This window comes from Mobula birostris, chromosome 2 (genome assembly GCF_030028105.1).
Source record: "Mobula birostris isolate sMobBir1 chromosome 2, sMobBir1.hap1, whole genome shotgun sequence".
NCBI classification, from domain to species: Eukaryota; Metazoa; Chordata; class Chondrichthyes; order Myliobatiformes; family Myliobatidae; genus Mobula; species Mobula birostris.
Genome location: NC_092371.1, coordinates 172,305,092 through 172,322,227, shown reverse-complemented (window position 1 = coordinate 172,322,227; position 17,136 = coordinate 172,305,092). Strand labels below are relative to the sequence as shown.

Below are 17,136 nucleotides of genomic sequence, written 5' to 3'. Positions count from 1 at the left end.
TGAGACCTGACCAAGGGTCTTGGCCTGAAACGTCAACTGTACCTCTTCCTAGAGATGCTGCCTGGCCTGCTGCGTTCACCAGCAACTTTGATGTGTGTTGAGCGAAGTAGTATACATGGGTTCATTGTCCATTCAGAAATCTGATGGCGGAGAGGAAGAAGTTTTTGCTGAAATGCAAAGTGTATGTCTTAAGTCTCCTGTATCGCCTCCTCGATGGAAGCAGTGAGGAGAGGATACGTCCTGGGTGATGGAATCCTTGATGATGGATGGAGCATTTCTGAGACATTGTCTTGAGAAGATGTTTCGAAGGAGTTCTTCCCATGACTGCATGGGTTTCCTCTGGGTGCACCACTTTTGAAAGATGTTAGGATTAAGATTAGGGTTAGTGAGTTGTGGGCATGCTTTGTTGGCACCAGTAGCATAGTGACATATACAGGCTGTCTCTAGCACAATCCCCTGACTGTGTTGGTTATTGACACAAATGATCCATTTTACCATGTTTCGATGTTTTGATGTACATGTAACAAACAAAGCTAATCTCTTCAAAAGAAAGTCTGCAAACCCTTCACTTCTTGGAAGCCATTCCTGTTTAAAAATGGTCCATTCATGTGATCAGCTGTAAGTGTAAGTGAGTCAGATTCCATTTCCAAACTATAACAGCTAAATATAACATATGTCCACACACTGGAATATCGGCCTAACTATTCCCAGGGCTGGCACACTATCCATCACTCTGATGATCCATCACTGGAACTATCCTGCCCACCATCAAAGACATACTGTAATACACAGAAAGGTGCCAGGGAAGGGCCAGTAACATCATGAAGGATCCCACCCACCCTGCTCATGGACTGTTTGTTCCACTCGCATCAGGGAGGAGTTACATAGCCTCCATTCCAGGACTGCCAGACTCAAAAACAGTTACTTTTAAAGCAGTAAGGCTGATCAACACCTTCACCTGCTAACTCATCTCTCCACAGCCCCCACCACCACTGCTTTATCACTTCCCGTCAATCACCTTATGTGCTGCCCAGTGTTACTTTATGGATATATGATCAGTCTATGTATATAAGCTATCATGCATTTATATTTATCCCATTTTTATTATTGTCTTCTTTATTTTATTACAGTTTTTGGCTACATCAGATCTGGAGTAACAATTATTTTGTTCTCCTTTACACTTGTGTACTGGAAATGACATCTTGAATAATGACACTTCGATTAAAGACATTTAAACTAGGATATTTTCACCTTGTGGCCATTCTCCTGAAAGACTACATTTCCAATTCCATCCGGATATCATCTGTTAGGAAACAATTTTCAAGACATCTTGTTAATACAAACAGCTGGGAGGTTGTCTGTTTCACCTCTGCCTACAAGTCTGCAGGAGTCTGTAGACTCAGCCTCAAGGGTACAACACTCCCCGCCTTTGAGGACACCTTCAAGTGACTATGTCCATCACTAAGCACCCTCAACAACCAGGACATGGCCTCTGGTCATTACTACCATCAAAGGGGAGGTACAGGAGGGGTCCAGTGTGGGTATGTGTGACCATGCATTGACATTTGGCACTGATTGGATAGGAGGTTATTTTTCCCCTCCCTTCCCTCTTTTTCAATTCCCTACTCTAGCCTCTCACCTCATATCCTTACCTGCCTATCACCACCCCTGGCACCCCTCCTCCTTCTCTTTCTCCTATGGTCCACTCGGCTCCTATCAGATTGCTTCTTCTTCAGCCTTTGCCTTTTCCATTAACCTCCTCACAGCTTCCAACTTCATCCCCTTCCCTCTAGCTTGTCCTCCTTCCCCTCCCTCAATCTTCTTATTCTGGAATCTTCCCCCTTCGTTTCCAGTACAGATGAAGGGTCTTGACCTGAAACATTGGCTGTTTATTCCTCTCTGTAGTTGCTTCCTGACTTGCTGAATTCCTCTAGCATCTTATGTGTGTTGCTCTGGATTTCCAGCACCTGCAGATTCTCTTGTGTTTATGCTGTCTCACCCATCGGATTTAATAATACTCCCACTCTCCTTCTCTAAGTATCCTAATAACAGAAGCATTGGAGGAAACCCCACGTGGCCATGGGGCGAATGTACAAACTCAATATAGACAGACCTCAAAACTCCAGAACACACTGAGCTGTAACAGCGTCGCGCTAACCGCTACCCCACCATGGTGCCCTAATTGTATAATTAATTGTTGATGGTAACTGACCTTTTGAAAACCTTCCTTGCAGCCCTTGTATATTGCTGAAGAAGAACAGTCTGGAAGTTTTAGGGTGGAAGATGGCATTGTAGAAGGAGCGTCAAACCGAAGCTGGTTGAATAATGAAGGAAAGTTTGGGCCTGCTGAAGAGGCTTCACAGATCCAGGGGATTTTCAAGGCCGAGTTTGTCTTACTAACAGACTCAGATGGAAGTGACAGTGACTGTTTCTCTCAAGGAGATGGAGTAGACCTCTCAGCCACGGCAGTGCCTTTGTCAAGTTTGACTCCGAATCCTTTCGCTGATGACAAAGGCAGTTTTGTTCATCCAAATGTTGTTGAAGATAAAACAAAGGTCCCTTTCTTACGAGATGCTGAGCAGAAGCTGGATGGTGATGAGCAAGAATCACTCTTTCAGGCAAGTAAAATGTTCTTTTATTCTCTCGGTCTGTGCAAATCTTTTCAAGAGAATCTGGTGTTGGGTTGCTTCATTCTAGAATGGCATCCAAACTGGTGAATCAACAGGAAACCTTTTATTGACACAAGAGATTCAGCAGATGCTGGAAATCTAGAGTAACACACACAAAATGATGGAGGAAATCAGCAGGTCAGGTAGAATCAATAGATGGGAATAAACTGTTGACGTTTCAGGCCGAAACCCTTCAGTCCTGAAGAAGGCTCCAGGCTGAAACGTCAACAATAAGGTGCAAGGCAATAATAAAGTAGACTTATTGTACAAGAGATCCATTCAATAGTCTTATAGTAACAGGGTAGAAGCTGTCCTTGGGCCTGGTTGTATGTACTTTCAGGTTCTTGTATCTCTGCTTGTTGAAGAGGGAAGAAGAGCGAATATCTGAGGTGGATGGGGTCTTTGATTATGTTGGCTGCTTTACCAATGTAGTGAGAAGTGTAGACAGAGTCCATGGAGGGGTGGTAGGTTTCCATGGTGCTGGGCTGTGTCCACAGCTCTCTGCCGTTTCTTATGGTCATGGGCAGAGCAGTTGCCGTTCCAAGCCATGATGCATTCGTTAGGTTACTTGCTATGGTGTATCAGTGAAAACTAGTGAGACGAAAATTGCTGAGTGATTTGATTTCTCATGGGGCTTGTATGATCTCTTGTGGCACTGGTTGCAAGTTATATCTAATTTGGTTTTGGAAATTGTTTGATGTCAATGCGTGTCCAACACCCTTCATGAACCGGTAGATACATCATCAAAATCAGATTTATCATCATATGCTGTGAAATGTGTTGTTTTGTGGCAGAAGCACAGTGCAATTAAGAAAATATATTATAAATTATAATAAGAAATATGAAAAAACATATAAAGCTCACATTAAGTAAGTAGTGCAAAAAGAGAGCAAGAGTAGTGAGACTGTGTTCATGGGTTCATCGTCTGATCAGATATCTGATGGCAGGGGGAAAGAAGCTGTTCCTAAAATGTTGAGTCCGGCTCCTGTAGCCCATCTCTGATAGCAACAATGAGAACAGGGCATGTCCTGGGTGGCGGGAGTCTTTAATGATGGATGCCACCTTGAGACACCTCCTTTTGAAAATGTATTCAGTGGTAGGGAGGCCATGATTCTTTTGGCTGAGTTTACAATCCTCTGCACCCTTTTCCGATCCTGCGCAGTGGGTCACTCCATACCAGATGGTGAGGCGACCAGCTAGAATGCTCTCCACAGTACATTTGTAGAATGTTGCTCATGTCTTTGGTGACATTCAAATCTCCTCAGACTCCTGATGAAATATAGCCGCTGTCATACCCTCTTCGTAACTGCATCGATATGCTGTGACCAGGATAGATCTTCAGTGATGTTGACATCCAGGAACACGAAACTGCTCACTCTTTCCACTGCTTACCCTTAGAAATTCTGCCAACAATTTCATGCTAATTTTTTATTCATGCCTGTGAAAAGACCTCCAAGCACAAGTAATCTGGCACCCCTGGTGTGCAGAATTTGTCTTTGGAATGCAGTGTTGGAGGAGTTTAACTGGAAATGGTGGATCAATGCACCATTAATCACCTTCAAACAGTGCAGTAATTGAGCTTGCTTAGGAAATGCACACAGCATTAACGAGCCCTGTTTTGAACTTGCAGAGAATTGTAAGTAAGAGGCAGTTAGGGAAATTGGTCAGACCAAACTTGGAATATGGCGAGCAGCTTTGGGCCCCTTATCTAAGAAATGATGTGCTGGCATTGGCAAGGGTCCAGAGGAGGCTTATGAGAATGACTCCAGGAATGAAAGGGTTAATGTGTGAGGAACATTTAATACCTCTGAGCCTGTACCCACTGGAGGTTAGAAGAATGATGGGGTGATCTCATTGAAACTTATCCAATATTGAAAGGCTGAGATAGAGTGGACGTGAAAATGATGTTTCCAATTGTGGAAGAATCGAGGACGAGAGGACAGAGCCTCAGAATAGGATATTCCTTTTAGAACAGTGATGAAGAGGAATACCTTTAGCCAGAAGATGGCCTATCTGTGGAATTCATTACCATAGATGGCAGTGGAGGCCAAGACATTGGGTCTATCTAAAGTGGAGTTTGATAGGTTCTTAATTAATAAAGATATCAAGGGTTATGGGAGAAGGCAGGTAAATGGGGTTGAGAGCGATTTAAAAAATCAGCCATGATGGAATGGTGAAGGAGACTTAATGGACCGAATGGCCTAATTCTGTTCCTGGCTTATGGGCTTATGAAAAGAAAGCTGGCATTTTGAAAAGAGATCACTGAGTGGAAATGTATTTGGTTATATAGATTATATAGGGCTCAGTATTGGGACCACTTCTTGTCACCATTTGGATGATGGGATTGATGGCTTTGTGGCCAGGTTTGCACACAATATAACGACAGGAGGAGTGGCTGGTAGAATTGAGGAGGCATGGAGTCTGCAGAAGGACTTGGACAGATTGGGAGAATGGGGAAAGAGGTGACAGATGGAATGCAGTGTAGGGAAGTGTATGGTCATGCGCTTTGTAGAAGGAATAAAAGTGTGGATTATTTTCTAATGCGGAGAAAAAAAAAATCAGAGATGCAAGGGAACTTTGGAGTTCTTGTGCAAGAGTCCCTAAAGGGTAACTCGCAGTTTGAGTGAGTGGTAAGGAAAGCAAATGCAAAGTTATTATTCATTTCGAGAGGATTAGAATACAAGAGCGAGGATGAGATGCTGAGGGTTTATAAGGCATTGGTCTGACTGCACATGGAGTATTGTGAACAGTTTTGGGCCCCTTATCTAAGCAAAAGATGCGCTGGCATTGGAGAGGGTCCAGAGAAGGTACACGGAAATGATCCTGAGAATGACGTAAGAGGAATGTTTGTTGGCCCTGGGCCTGTACTTGCTGAAGTTTGAGCTCACTGGATCTCATAGAAGCCTATTGAATATTGAAAGGCCTACACAGATGGTTAGGGTGAGGATGTTTCCTACAGTGGGTGAGTCCAGGACCAGTGGCACAGCCTCAGAATAGAGGGATATCCATTTAGAACAGAGATGAGGAGGAATTTCTTTAGCCAGTTGGTGGTGAATCTGTGGAATTCCTTGCCACAGACGGCTGTGGAGACAAGGTTATTGAGTATATTTACAGCGGTGATTAATAGGTTCTTGATTAGTCATGGCATCAAAGGTTATGGGGAAAAGGCAGGAGATTAGGATTGAGGGGGATAATAAATCAGCCATGATGGAATGGCAGAGCAGACTCAATTGGCCTAATTCTGCTCCTATATCTTATGGCCTTATATGCGTACTTTTTTTTTATCATTATTGCTTCTGTAACTTATTTTCTTTCCTTTTCTCACTCTTTACAGTCTTGTTCTCCTCATAGTGCCGGTATCCATCTACTAACGTCCACAATTCAGAATGGAGATAGCACTCCCACTGACAAGAGACACGCTTGCCTTCCACCTGCATTGAATAAATCTGCACTTCATTTTGTTTCCAATCAAAACACAGAAAAGAAATCTTCTAGTTTGTCCCGGTCCAGTTTCTTGTCCACCACTGAGAATTCCCTTTTATCTTCTAGCTCTTTACCTTCAGCACTTCATACCAAGTCCCTCTCCCATTTCAACCCCTCTGTTACGATCTCTAAAGCGGCTTCTCTTCCCTACCCTCTATCCCTACCAGACTTTATGAGCTGCAGTGATTTGCATTCATCTCCAGTCTGGTCATCTTCATCCCTGCCCTCTTCAAGGTCCACTGTGGATTCCTCAACATGTGTTCAACATTCACCTTGTTCTTCCAGCCAGAATTTCCTTACTCCCATCTCTCCGTTGCCATCTTGTCACTGTTCCAGAATGGCTGACTCTTCTTGTCTGCACGCGAATTCTGCAAAATCCAGTGAGGTGTCCTCTCCTCCAACCCAGTTGTCATTGCTAACTTCAATTTTAAGATCTGGAAAGCTAACTCCAGTATCATCAGAATCCTCAGGGCAATCGACAATAGTTTCCTCCAACACATCTGTCCACACCATTGGCTCTGGATCTTCCGTCAAATCTCCAACTTCTCAAACTTCACATGCATCTCCTCCCTGTCAAAGAGCCAGGACATTTTCTCCGATGCCAGGGGCTTCCTTCCAGGTCTCCTCCAGAAAGGCCGAAGATGTTTCTTCGGTCTTGCCAAGGTCCCCTGCCTCTCCGCTGTTCCCAACGCTGGCAGCATCTTCCTTTCATTCCTCTTCTATGCCTTTATCTAAAAGGTCTCGAAATAGTTCAAGAGAGAGAGCTCAGACCCCATCACCTCGCCCTTCTGCAAAGCACAAAGCTGGTCCCTTGAAGTCAGCCAACTCGACTCCCATGCTATCCTCATTGTGTCATGACTCAAAGCCCCCTATTTCACCCCACTCTCCATCCCCAATCCATAGAGTTCTTTCTCCTGGCCCAGTACCTTCTTTGTCACCCCGACCTCCCATTCGACAGGAACAGGAATGCCCTCTGCCCTCTAGGAGGTCTCTCAGGACTCCTCCCACCTCTCGAATCTCAAACTTGAATTACTGCCCTGGAAAGTTTGACCGTCTTTCACTGAGTACAACAAGCTCTTCAGTTTCTGTTTCTACCAGCTCCTTCAATACTCTCCCCACCTTAGAACAGTCTACGTCACCTTCTCCACCCTCATCTTCTTCATCTACTCTGGTGAATTTGTTCTCTTCCTCCTCTTCTGTTTCCAATAAGCCCACTCCTTCAAATATTAATCCTTCTAGAAGTTCACCCACACGAAACCAGACCTCTCCTCATTTGTCTCCGTTGAAGCCTGGCTCCTATTCCACTGCCTTGCATTACTCTTGCTCACCGAAACCCCCTATTCCACAGCAGCTTTCTCGCCAGCCTTCTCCTCTTGCTAAATTCAATGGCACTGTTAATCCTTCAGCTCAATCTGCAGGACATTTCTCTAACCCCAGCACTCACACACCGCTGCCTGATCCTGTAAAACCCCCTCCACCATCATCACCCACTCCCAGATCGGGCACATTTTCTCCAACACAATTTCTGTCCCGTCCCACCGAGACTAAGAAACCCGAACAACAGGTACTTGCATCTCTCTTTCTTTTGCATGTTACAAATAATGAAGAAAACTGTTCTCTTTGAGTGACCTTTTCTGCCTTGCCTGCATTCGACTTATCTGCATGAAATATTATATAAATTTGTCTTGTTCTGATTTAATTCAAACTAAATAACTACGTTTCCTTTTTAACTAATTCTTAGAAATGGAAACCCCACTGAGTTTTATATTTGACACTTGTGATGTCTTGATTATTGGTGTTAAATTCAGGATTTTAATGATTTGGGATTGTTTGGTGTTCATCTGTTGTAAGGCAGCATTTAAATACTGTATTGCTATGGTTTCAAGATCCAGTGTGAATAGTGCTTTGTTTATTTATTTAGTAGGAGGCCCTTCGGGCCCTTTGAGCCATGCCGCCCGAGAAACCCCCAGTAAACCCGATTAACCTCATCACGGAACAATCTACAGTGACCAATTAGCCTCCGTGGTATGTCTTTCGATCGTGGGAGAAAACTGGAGGACCTGGAGAAAACCCACAATTTGACCACTAATAGCACCTGAAACTACTTTTGATTGTGCTTCAAATGTTTTAATTAACCAGCAAGGAACCATTTCACACTGCATTGATTTTCTGAGGCATAGGGAAGAGCTTAGCTTTCTGAACGTCACAGGTAGACAGGGCGTGAAGCACACTGGCCTTCATCAGTCAGCATGGGAGTTAACGCGTTGTGTTGATGTTATGTAAGACACTGATGAGCCACTCCTGGAGTACTGTATACAGGTTTGGTCACCTCTTATAGGAAAGATGCTATTCAGCCAGAAAGAATGCAGACTTTGACTATGTGTCTGTGCCATTCATGATCTTACACACCTCCATGTGTCTATGCCACTCATGATCAATCTCCGACTGACCATGCAATCTCCTACATTCCAGGGAGTAAACACATAGTCTACACAACCTTTCCTTATAACTCAGGACCCTAAATACAGGCAACATCCTGGAAAATCTTTTCTACACTCTTTATAGCTGAAGAGCATCTTTCCTATAACAGAGTGACTAAAGCTGTACACAATACTCCAGGTGTGGCCTCATCAATATCTTATATTACGCCAACATAACTTCCTAACTTCCTAACTCCCATGCTGAGTGATCTGACTGATGAAGGCCAGCATGCCAAACGCCCTGACAGTGAAACTCAGAAAGCTAAGCTCTTCCCTGTGCCTCAAAAAAATCATTGCAATGTTGTGGTTGTGTAGGTCTTTACTCCCTAGAATGTAGGAGATTGCAGGGTGACCTGATAGAGGGACTGTACATAAGATCATGAGTGGCATAGACACAGTGTATCCATGTAGTCTTTTTCCCAGGGAGGGGAGGCTAAAAACAAATGGTTGGACGTTTAAGGTCAGAGGTGAGAGATTTAAAAAGGGACATCGGGGGCAGCTTCTTCACACAAAGGGTGGTGTGTACAGCATTTGGAATAAGCTGCCAGAAACAATGGTCGAGGTGGGTACGTTAGCAACATTTAAAAGCCATCTGGATAAGTATATGGATAGGAGAGAGTTAGATGCCTATGGGCCAAAAGAGGGGAAATACGACTAGGTAGCTAGGCAACACAGTCAGCATGGGCAAATTGGGCCAGAAACTCTATGAGTTTTTCTGTGAAAAAAGTACTGTGCAAAAATAAAGAGATTGGAAACTCCCTTTTCAATAATACAGCAGGAAACAATATAGCAGGTGGTTTCTGTATTGTGCCATAAACACAAGAGTTTCTGCAGATGCTGGAAATCCAGAGAAAATGTTAGAGGAACTCAGCAGGTCAGGCAACATCTATAAATAGACAGTTGATGTATCAGGCTGAGATCCTTTATGAGGATTGGAAAGGAAAGGGATAAGAATGTGGGGAGGGGGAAGGAGGACAAGCTGGTGGGTGCTAGGTGAAACTGGATAGGGGGAAGCTAGGAGGTTGGGAATGCAGTGAGAAGCTGGGGGGTGAGAGGTGGAAAAGGTAAAGGGCTGAAGTAGAAGGAATCTGCCAGGAGAGGAGGGAGGGCCATGGGAGAAGAGGCACCCGTGGGAAGTAATGGGTAGGTGAGGAGAAGAGAAAGGGTAAGAGGGAATTATAATGAGGAATGGGAAAAAAGAGCAAGGTGGAGGGGGAAACTTGGAGAAATAAATGATCATGCACAGGAAACAAGATATGGTAATGTGAGAGCTAGGGAGATAAGATCAAAAACAAAATGGTGAAGTAAAGTTTAGGTTTTGATCCAAAGAAGACTTGTAAATAACTGAAACAATTTAATTGAAAAAAGCTTTGTGTTTTCTATAACAGAGCTTTTGCTGACTGTGAGTCGAAGAAGGTTGGAGTAATTTGCAGCAGACATTTAGTTGTCTGGGAAACTAGGTCCGTTCACAGAGCTGAGAGAGCAAAAACTTTAGGATCTTTACCCATGTTAAACAGGGTGATTTCTCCTGAAAGAAAATCCGACATTGGGGATGGTTGCAAATTAATTATGAACATAAGATCAGTCTCAGTCATTTCAACATTGTTTATTGTTATTCTTCAGTATAAACTTACTTATGTCCCTCACCTCTACTGGGCACAGGCCATCGACAGCAACTCACCAGAGTCCTCTATCCTGGCTAAGTTGTCCCCAGGTGCAACCAGTCTTCAAAGATCCTTCCCCTCTCAAGGATAAGGTCTTTGGAGTGTCTGTTGGTGTTTCATGTCCAACCTCTTCCTTTTACAGACGGGCTATAGATTATCTACGTTGGACTTGTCACCTTTCAGTACATGAATGAGGTTCCTATATTAATGCTTTTCTTGGAAATTTCAATGAAAAGTCCCTTGCTTCATTTCATGTGACATTTAAAAAGGTTTGTCATTGAAGGTAATGGTAAAATAAATTTGCAGTGCAGACTCTTTGATTCACTGCCATCCATTCCTCAACCATGAATGAAACCAAAGATTACTGTTAATGAATTTGAGGCTTACCACATTTTTGACCCCTGTCATAGAGTCATAGACAGTACAGGACAGTAACAGGCCCATTAGCCCATTGAGTCCATGCTGAAATGTTATTTTGTCTAATACCATTGAGCTGCAGCTGGATCATAGCCATCCCTACCCTTTCCATCCATGTACTTATCAAACGTCTCTTAAATGTTGAAATTGTACCTATCGTACAATCCACTACTTCCACTGGCAACTTGTACCACACTCTCACCACCTTCTGAGTGAAGAAGATCCCTCTCAGGTTCCCCTTTCACCCTTAACTCATGACCTCTAGTTTACCCAACCCCAGTGGAAAAAGCCTGCTTGCATTAACCCTGTCTGTACTCAGCACTTCATTCGAATCTAGTGCTATAATCTATTAAAACCAATGATCATCTCTGTTCTGCAGTAATTCCTTTTTTGCTGTTTTTCTTTTCTGTATCTCTTGCTTTCCCTGCCCACTTCATCTTTTCATCCTTTTCTTCTTGCCTTTTACAGTACAAGATCAAGTCAAGTTACAAGGCTTTTGCAGCAATACCGACCAACACACTACTACTGGATCAGAAGGTCAGAGCCAGTTGAAAAACCGCTCTTTTGTAGTACAAGCTATAAGCATAGATAGTAAATCAAATTGATGATGGCTGCTGATGATAACAAAGGGTGAACCTTTCAGTCATTCAGTAAATGACTAAGCCAGTGTCAAAGTGAACAATACCATTAGCGAATGAATAATTGTGCTAAGCTGAATATCCTCTTGGTTTTATCTGTTCAGTTGGATCCATCTGAGACACCGAATCTAAATGTATTACTCAGTTGTCTTTTAGTTTCGTCACAACTTGAATCACGTAGCTGAAGTTTTAAGAGAGAGTGTGTATCTTGGTCACTTTCACCATTTTATTCTTTTTACTTATTTAGAGATGCAGCACGGAACAGGCCCTTCCGGCTCAATGGGCTGCACCACCCAGCAACACACCTGTTCAACCCTAACCTAGGGACAATCTCCAATGATCAGTTAACCTACTAACCGGTAGTGTGGACTGTGGGAGGAAACTGGAGCACCTGGAGGAAACTCACACATTAATGGGGAGAACGTACAAACTCCATTACAAATGGCGCTGGGATTGAAGGCTGAACTCCGGAACGCCTCGAGCTGTAATAGAATCGTGCTACTGTGGCACTCCCCTTCCCCACTGGTTCCTACTCCAGCTCTTCTCTCTTGCATCAGGTCCTAATCCTTACATAGAACATTACAGCACAGTACAGCCCCTTCAGCCCACAATGTGGTGCTGACCTTTTAATCTTTTAACTCTCCCCTCTTACATAGCCTCCATTTTTCTATCATCCATGTGCTTATCTAAGATCTAATTTACCTGCCTCTACCACCATCCATGGCAGGGGGTTCTACACACTCACCACTTCCCGTGCTAAAAAACCTTACCTCTGACATCCCCCCTATACTTTCCTCCAATCACTTTAAAATTATGGCATTAGCCATTTCCACAATGGGAAAAATGTGCTGACTGTCCTCTTGATCTATGCCTCCTATCACATTTACACCCAATTAAGGCTCCTCCTCCTCCAGTCCACAGAGAAAGGCATCAGGTCCATATCCACCTGTACTTTGTCTATTTAACCGTCTGTCTAAATGTCTCAAACTTATTAATTGTGTCTAATTCCACCACGTCCCAGATATCAACCCCTCTCTGTGTAAAATGCTCATCTGCCAGATTTCCTTCCAAACTCCTTCCTCTCAGCTTAAACATATGCCTTCTTATTTTTGATATCCCTAGCAAAGATTTTGATTGTCTACCCTGTCTATGCTTCTCATAATTAAAGATTTGGTTTACTTGTCACATGTACATCAAAACATATAGAAAAATTCATTGCTTGCCTCAGCGACCAGTGCAGTTTGAGGTTGTGCTGGGGGTAGCCCACAATTATCCCAATGCTCCTGGCGTCTGGATAACATGGCCACAATATACTAACCCTAAGCTGTACATGTGGGAGGAAACTGAAGCTCCCAGTGGAAACACACACGTAGTCACAGGGAGAGTGTACAAACTCCTTTCAGATCTCAGCGGGAACTGAACACTAATTGCTGGCACAGTAAAGCGTTATGCTAGCTGCCCATTATGCCACAGTGCTATCTTTATATTCTTTAACAGGCCACTCCTCAGTCTTTTATGCTCCAGAGAAAACAAGCCTAGCTTATCTGATCTCTCCCCGAGTCTAAAGTCCTCCACTCCAGGTAGCAGTATAATGGCTCTCCTCGACACTCCCTCTGGAGTTACGAAGGTCTGTCCCTGGATAATGTACACGTACAGGCATCCTTAAGGCAGTTTCGTTCATCAGTCAGAAAATGCACAAAAATCACTTGATAGAGTAACCACACTTTTCCTATGTGTTTTTCCATCGTGCTGTTTCAAATGGCATCAAAAACACACAAAATTGACAAGTGAGAGGGAGAGAGGGAAAGAGGGAAGGAGGAAGAGGAAGTGGGGGAGAGAGAGGAAGGGAGAGTGTGTGAGAGAGAGAGAGAGAGAGAGAGAGAGAAAAGAGAGTTTATTAGTATTACAGAAGCTCATTCAAATATACAGTTGTCTTAAATTGAGTGTTACCAGCTTATTCCATTGTTGGTTGCCATTTGCTGCCAGTAGTTTCCAGGGAGAAATATTCTTGAGCTGAACATAGGGGGATGAATACTTAATTAAGTCAACTTGTGTTGAGATGTCTTTTACCATTCATTTTGTACTATTCTTTGACCTTTTCAATATACTTCATTTTCTCAAAGTTCAAAGTAAATTTATTATTAAAATATATATATGCTACCATATACAACCCTTCCATACATTTTCTAGTGAGCATATTCAATAAATCCAATAACCAAAATAAAGTCAATGAAAGACCACACCAAAAGGACAGACAACCAATGAGCAAAAGATAACAAACTCTGCAAATACAAGAAGAGAGAAAGGAAAACAGAAGTAATAATAATAAATAAATAAACAAGCAGTAAATATGGAGAACATAAGATGAAGGGTCCTTGAAAGGGAGTCCATAGGTTGTGGGAAGAGTTCAGTGATGGGACAAGTGAAGTTGAGTGAAGTTATCCCCTCTGGTTCAGGAGCCTGATGGCCGAGGGGTAAGAAATGCTCCTGAATCTGATGGAGTGAGTCCTAAGGCTTTTGTACCTTCTTCCTGATGGTAGCAGCAAGAAGAGAGCATGACCTGGTTGGTGGGGGTACCTGATGATGGATGCTGCTTTCCTGCAACAATGATCTCTGTAGAAATGCTCAGTGATGGGGAGAGCTTTACCTGTGATAGATCAGGCCTTATCCATTACCTTTTACAGGATTTTCCATTCAAAGACATTGAGGTTTGCATACCAGGCTGTGATGCAACCAGTCAATATACTCTCCATCATATATCTATAGAAATTAGTCTATTGAAGTTAGAAGCTGAGTCTGACATACTTTAGAGGCGCTGACATACTTTCTTCCTAAATGCATTTAAGTGCTGACCCCAGGACATGCATAATTAATTGAATTGACTTTATTTCTTACATCCTTCACATACATGACGCATAAAAATCTACATTACATCTCTGTCTAAATGTGCAATGTGCAATCATAGTAATTTATAATAAATTATAATAAATAGAACAGTCAATGTAACATAGAAATACACTCAAATCAGCATGAGTTAATCAGTCTGATGGCCTGGTGGAAGAAGCTGTACTGGAGTCTGTTGGTCCTGGCTTTTATGCTGCAGTACTGTTTACCGGAGGGTAGCAATTGGAATAGATTGTGGTTGGGGTGACTCGGGTCCCCAGTGATCCTACGGGCCCTTTCTTCACACCTGTCTTTGTAAATGTCCTGAATCATGGGAAATTCACAACGACACATGTGCTGGGCTGTCCACACTACTCTCTGCAGAATCCTGCGATTAATTGAGATGCAGCTAGTCAGGACACTCTCAATAGTGGCCCTGCAGAAAGCTCTTAGGATTTGGGAGCCCATACCAAACTTCCTCAACTGTCTGAGGTGAAAGAGGAGCTGTTATGTACAGACCACGTTAGGTCCTCAGTGATATGGATGCCGAGGAACTTGAAGCTGTTAACCCTCTCAGCCCCAGATCCATTGATGTCAATAGGGGTTAGTCCGTCTCCATTCCTCCTGTAGCCCACAACCAGCTCCTTTGTTTTTGCAACATTGAGGGAGAGATTTTTTTCTTGACTTCACTGTGTCAGGGAGATGACTTCCCTGTAGGCCACCTCGTTATTGTTTGAGATTAAGCCAAACAATGTAGTATCATCAGCAAATTTAATTAGCAGAATAGAGCTGTGGGTGGTGACACAGTCATGGGTATACATGGAGTAAAGGAGGGGACTTAGTACATAGACCTGAGGGGCTCCCGTGTTGAGTCAGAGGAGTGGAGGTGAGAGAGCCCACTTTTACCACCTGCCGGCGATCTGACAGTAAGTCCAGGATCTAGCTACACAAGGCAGGGTCAAGGCCAAGGTCTCTGAGCTTCCTGTCGAACCTCAATGGAACTATGGTGTTGAATGCTGAACTGTAATCCAAGAACAGCATTCTCACATAAGCATCCTTCTTCTCCAGATGTGTAAGGGCGGTATGTAGAGCTGTGGCTATTGCATCGTCTGTCAATCGGTTGTGTGGGTAGGCAAATTGTAGGGGTTCCATTTTGGGTGGTCGCATGCTGCAGATGTAATCCTTGACCACCCTCTCAAAGTATTGGCTTATTATTGAGGTGAGTGTGACAGGACCCCAGTCTTTCAGGCATGTTGCCTTGGTCTTTTTTGGTACAGGGACAATGGTGGATGTTTTGAAGCAGGAGGGCACTCTACACTGGGAGAGGGAGAGATTAAAAAGTCTGTCAACACACCTGCCAGTTGTCTGAGTACTCGCCCTGGGATGTCATCCTGTCTTGCAGTCTTGTGACTGTCCTCCCATTGGAAACATCTGTGTACCTCATCCCCAGAGATGACCAGGTTGCAGGTTGCAGTGGTGGCTTTCCTTGGAGGCTCAGAGTTAGTGACATCGAACTGAGCGTAAAGGCAATTGAGCTCATCTGGGACAGAGGCCACGGTGCTGGAGGCACCACTACGTTTGGCTTTGAAGTCTGCAATGGTCTGCAACCCTCGCCAGGAGTTACGTGTGCTATTCATTGTGAATCTTGACTCAATCTTGTCCCTGTATTGTTGTTTCACAACCTAGATAGCTACCTTTCTTGAACTCCTGCTGATTGCCGGCAGTGTCAGCTCTGTGTCGCGTAGTAAGTGCTGCTCGCACGGAACTATTGGTCCGGTGTTTCTGTTTCGAGAAGACCCTGACTGACTTCTGGGGGACAACATCGGTCGATGCACTTGACTCCATCCGTGAACTCGGAGACATCCTCATCATGGAAGACATTCCAGTCGATGTCATTGAAGCAATCCTGCAGCATGGAGGCCGATTAGTAGGACCAACAGTGGACAGTTTTAACCATGGCCGCCTCTTGTTTCAGCTTCTGCCTGTACGTCAGCAAAAGCAGGATTGAAGAGTGATCTGGTTTTCCAAAAGCTGGGTGAAGGAGAGCTTTGTAAGCATTGTGGAATGTAATGACACGAAATGACAACACTGTGGAATTTAATGTTGATGACACTCTCCTCCTCTGATCCCCTGATGAGAAGTAGCTCATGGACCTCTGGTTTCCTATATTTGTCAATATTGTTTTCATTTTTGCTATGAAGTGGAATACAGAACATGGAACATAGAACAGCATAGAACCAGAACAAGACCTTTGGCCCACAATCTAATGCAGAATCAATTAAATTAACCAAATAGCTAACTAAGCCAATCTCTCTGCCTATGCAATATCCATATTCTCCCATTTCCTTCACATTCATGTGTCTATCTAAACTTCTCTTAAAATTCCCTGATGTATCTGCCTCTGTTATGACCTGGGCACCCTCCACACTCTGTGGAAAAAGAGTTGCCCTCACACCTCCTTTAAGTGTATCCCCTCTCACCTTAAAAACATATCCTATGGTATTAAACATTTCAACCTCAGGGAAAAAATACTGTCTGTCAACTGCGTCTATGCCTCTCATAACCTTATAAAGCTCTATCAGATCTCCCCTCAGCCTTTGGCGCTGCAGAGAAGACAACCCAAGTTTGTCCAGCCTCTCATTATAGTACACATCCTCTCACCCAGGCAGCATCCTGCATCCTCTCCAAAGACTCCACATCTTTCCTGTAATGGGGTGACTAGAAATGTATGCAATACTCCAGATGGATCCAGCTAGAGCTTTATAAAGCCACAATATAACTTCCTGACTTTTGAACTCAGTGCCTCGACTAGTAAAGGCAATCATGCCATAAGCCTTCTTCACCATCCTATCAACCTGTGTAGCCGCGTTCATGGAGCCATGAATTTGGACCCCAAGGTCCC

At 43.7% G+C, this 17,136-nt stretch overlaps 1 protein-coding gene across 7 annotated transcripts in view; it reads left to right on the top strand.

Annotated features, from left to right (window-relative positions):
• The window catches only part of mlip (muscular LMNA-interacting protein), a 179,277-nt gene that overhangs the window by 105,623 nt on the left and 56,518 nt on the right, over positions 1-17,136 (top strand). For 6 of the 7 annotated variants that reach the window (XM_072251097.1, XM_072251094.1, XM_072251098.1 and 3 more), the window contains 3 exons: positions 2,235-2,618; positions 6,004-7,716; positions 11,182-11,250. In XM_072251097.1, coding sequence (XP_072107198.1) covers positions 2,235-2,618; positions 6,004-7,716; positions 11,182-11,250 — 2,166 coding nt within the window. The remainder of the gene's footprint in view (positions 1-2,234; positions 2,619-6,003; positions 7,717-11,181; positions 11,251-17,136) is intronic. The other variant, XM_072251100.1, reaches the window with a different exon arrangement.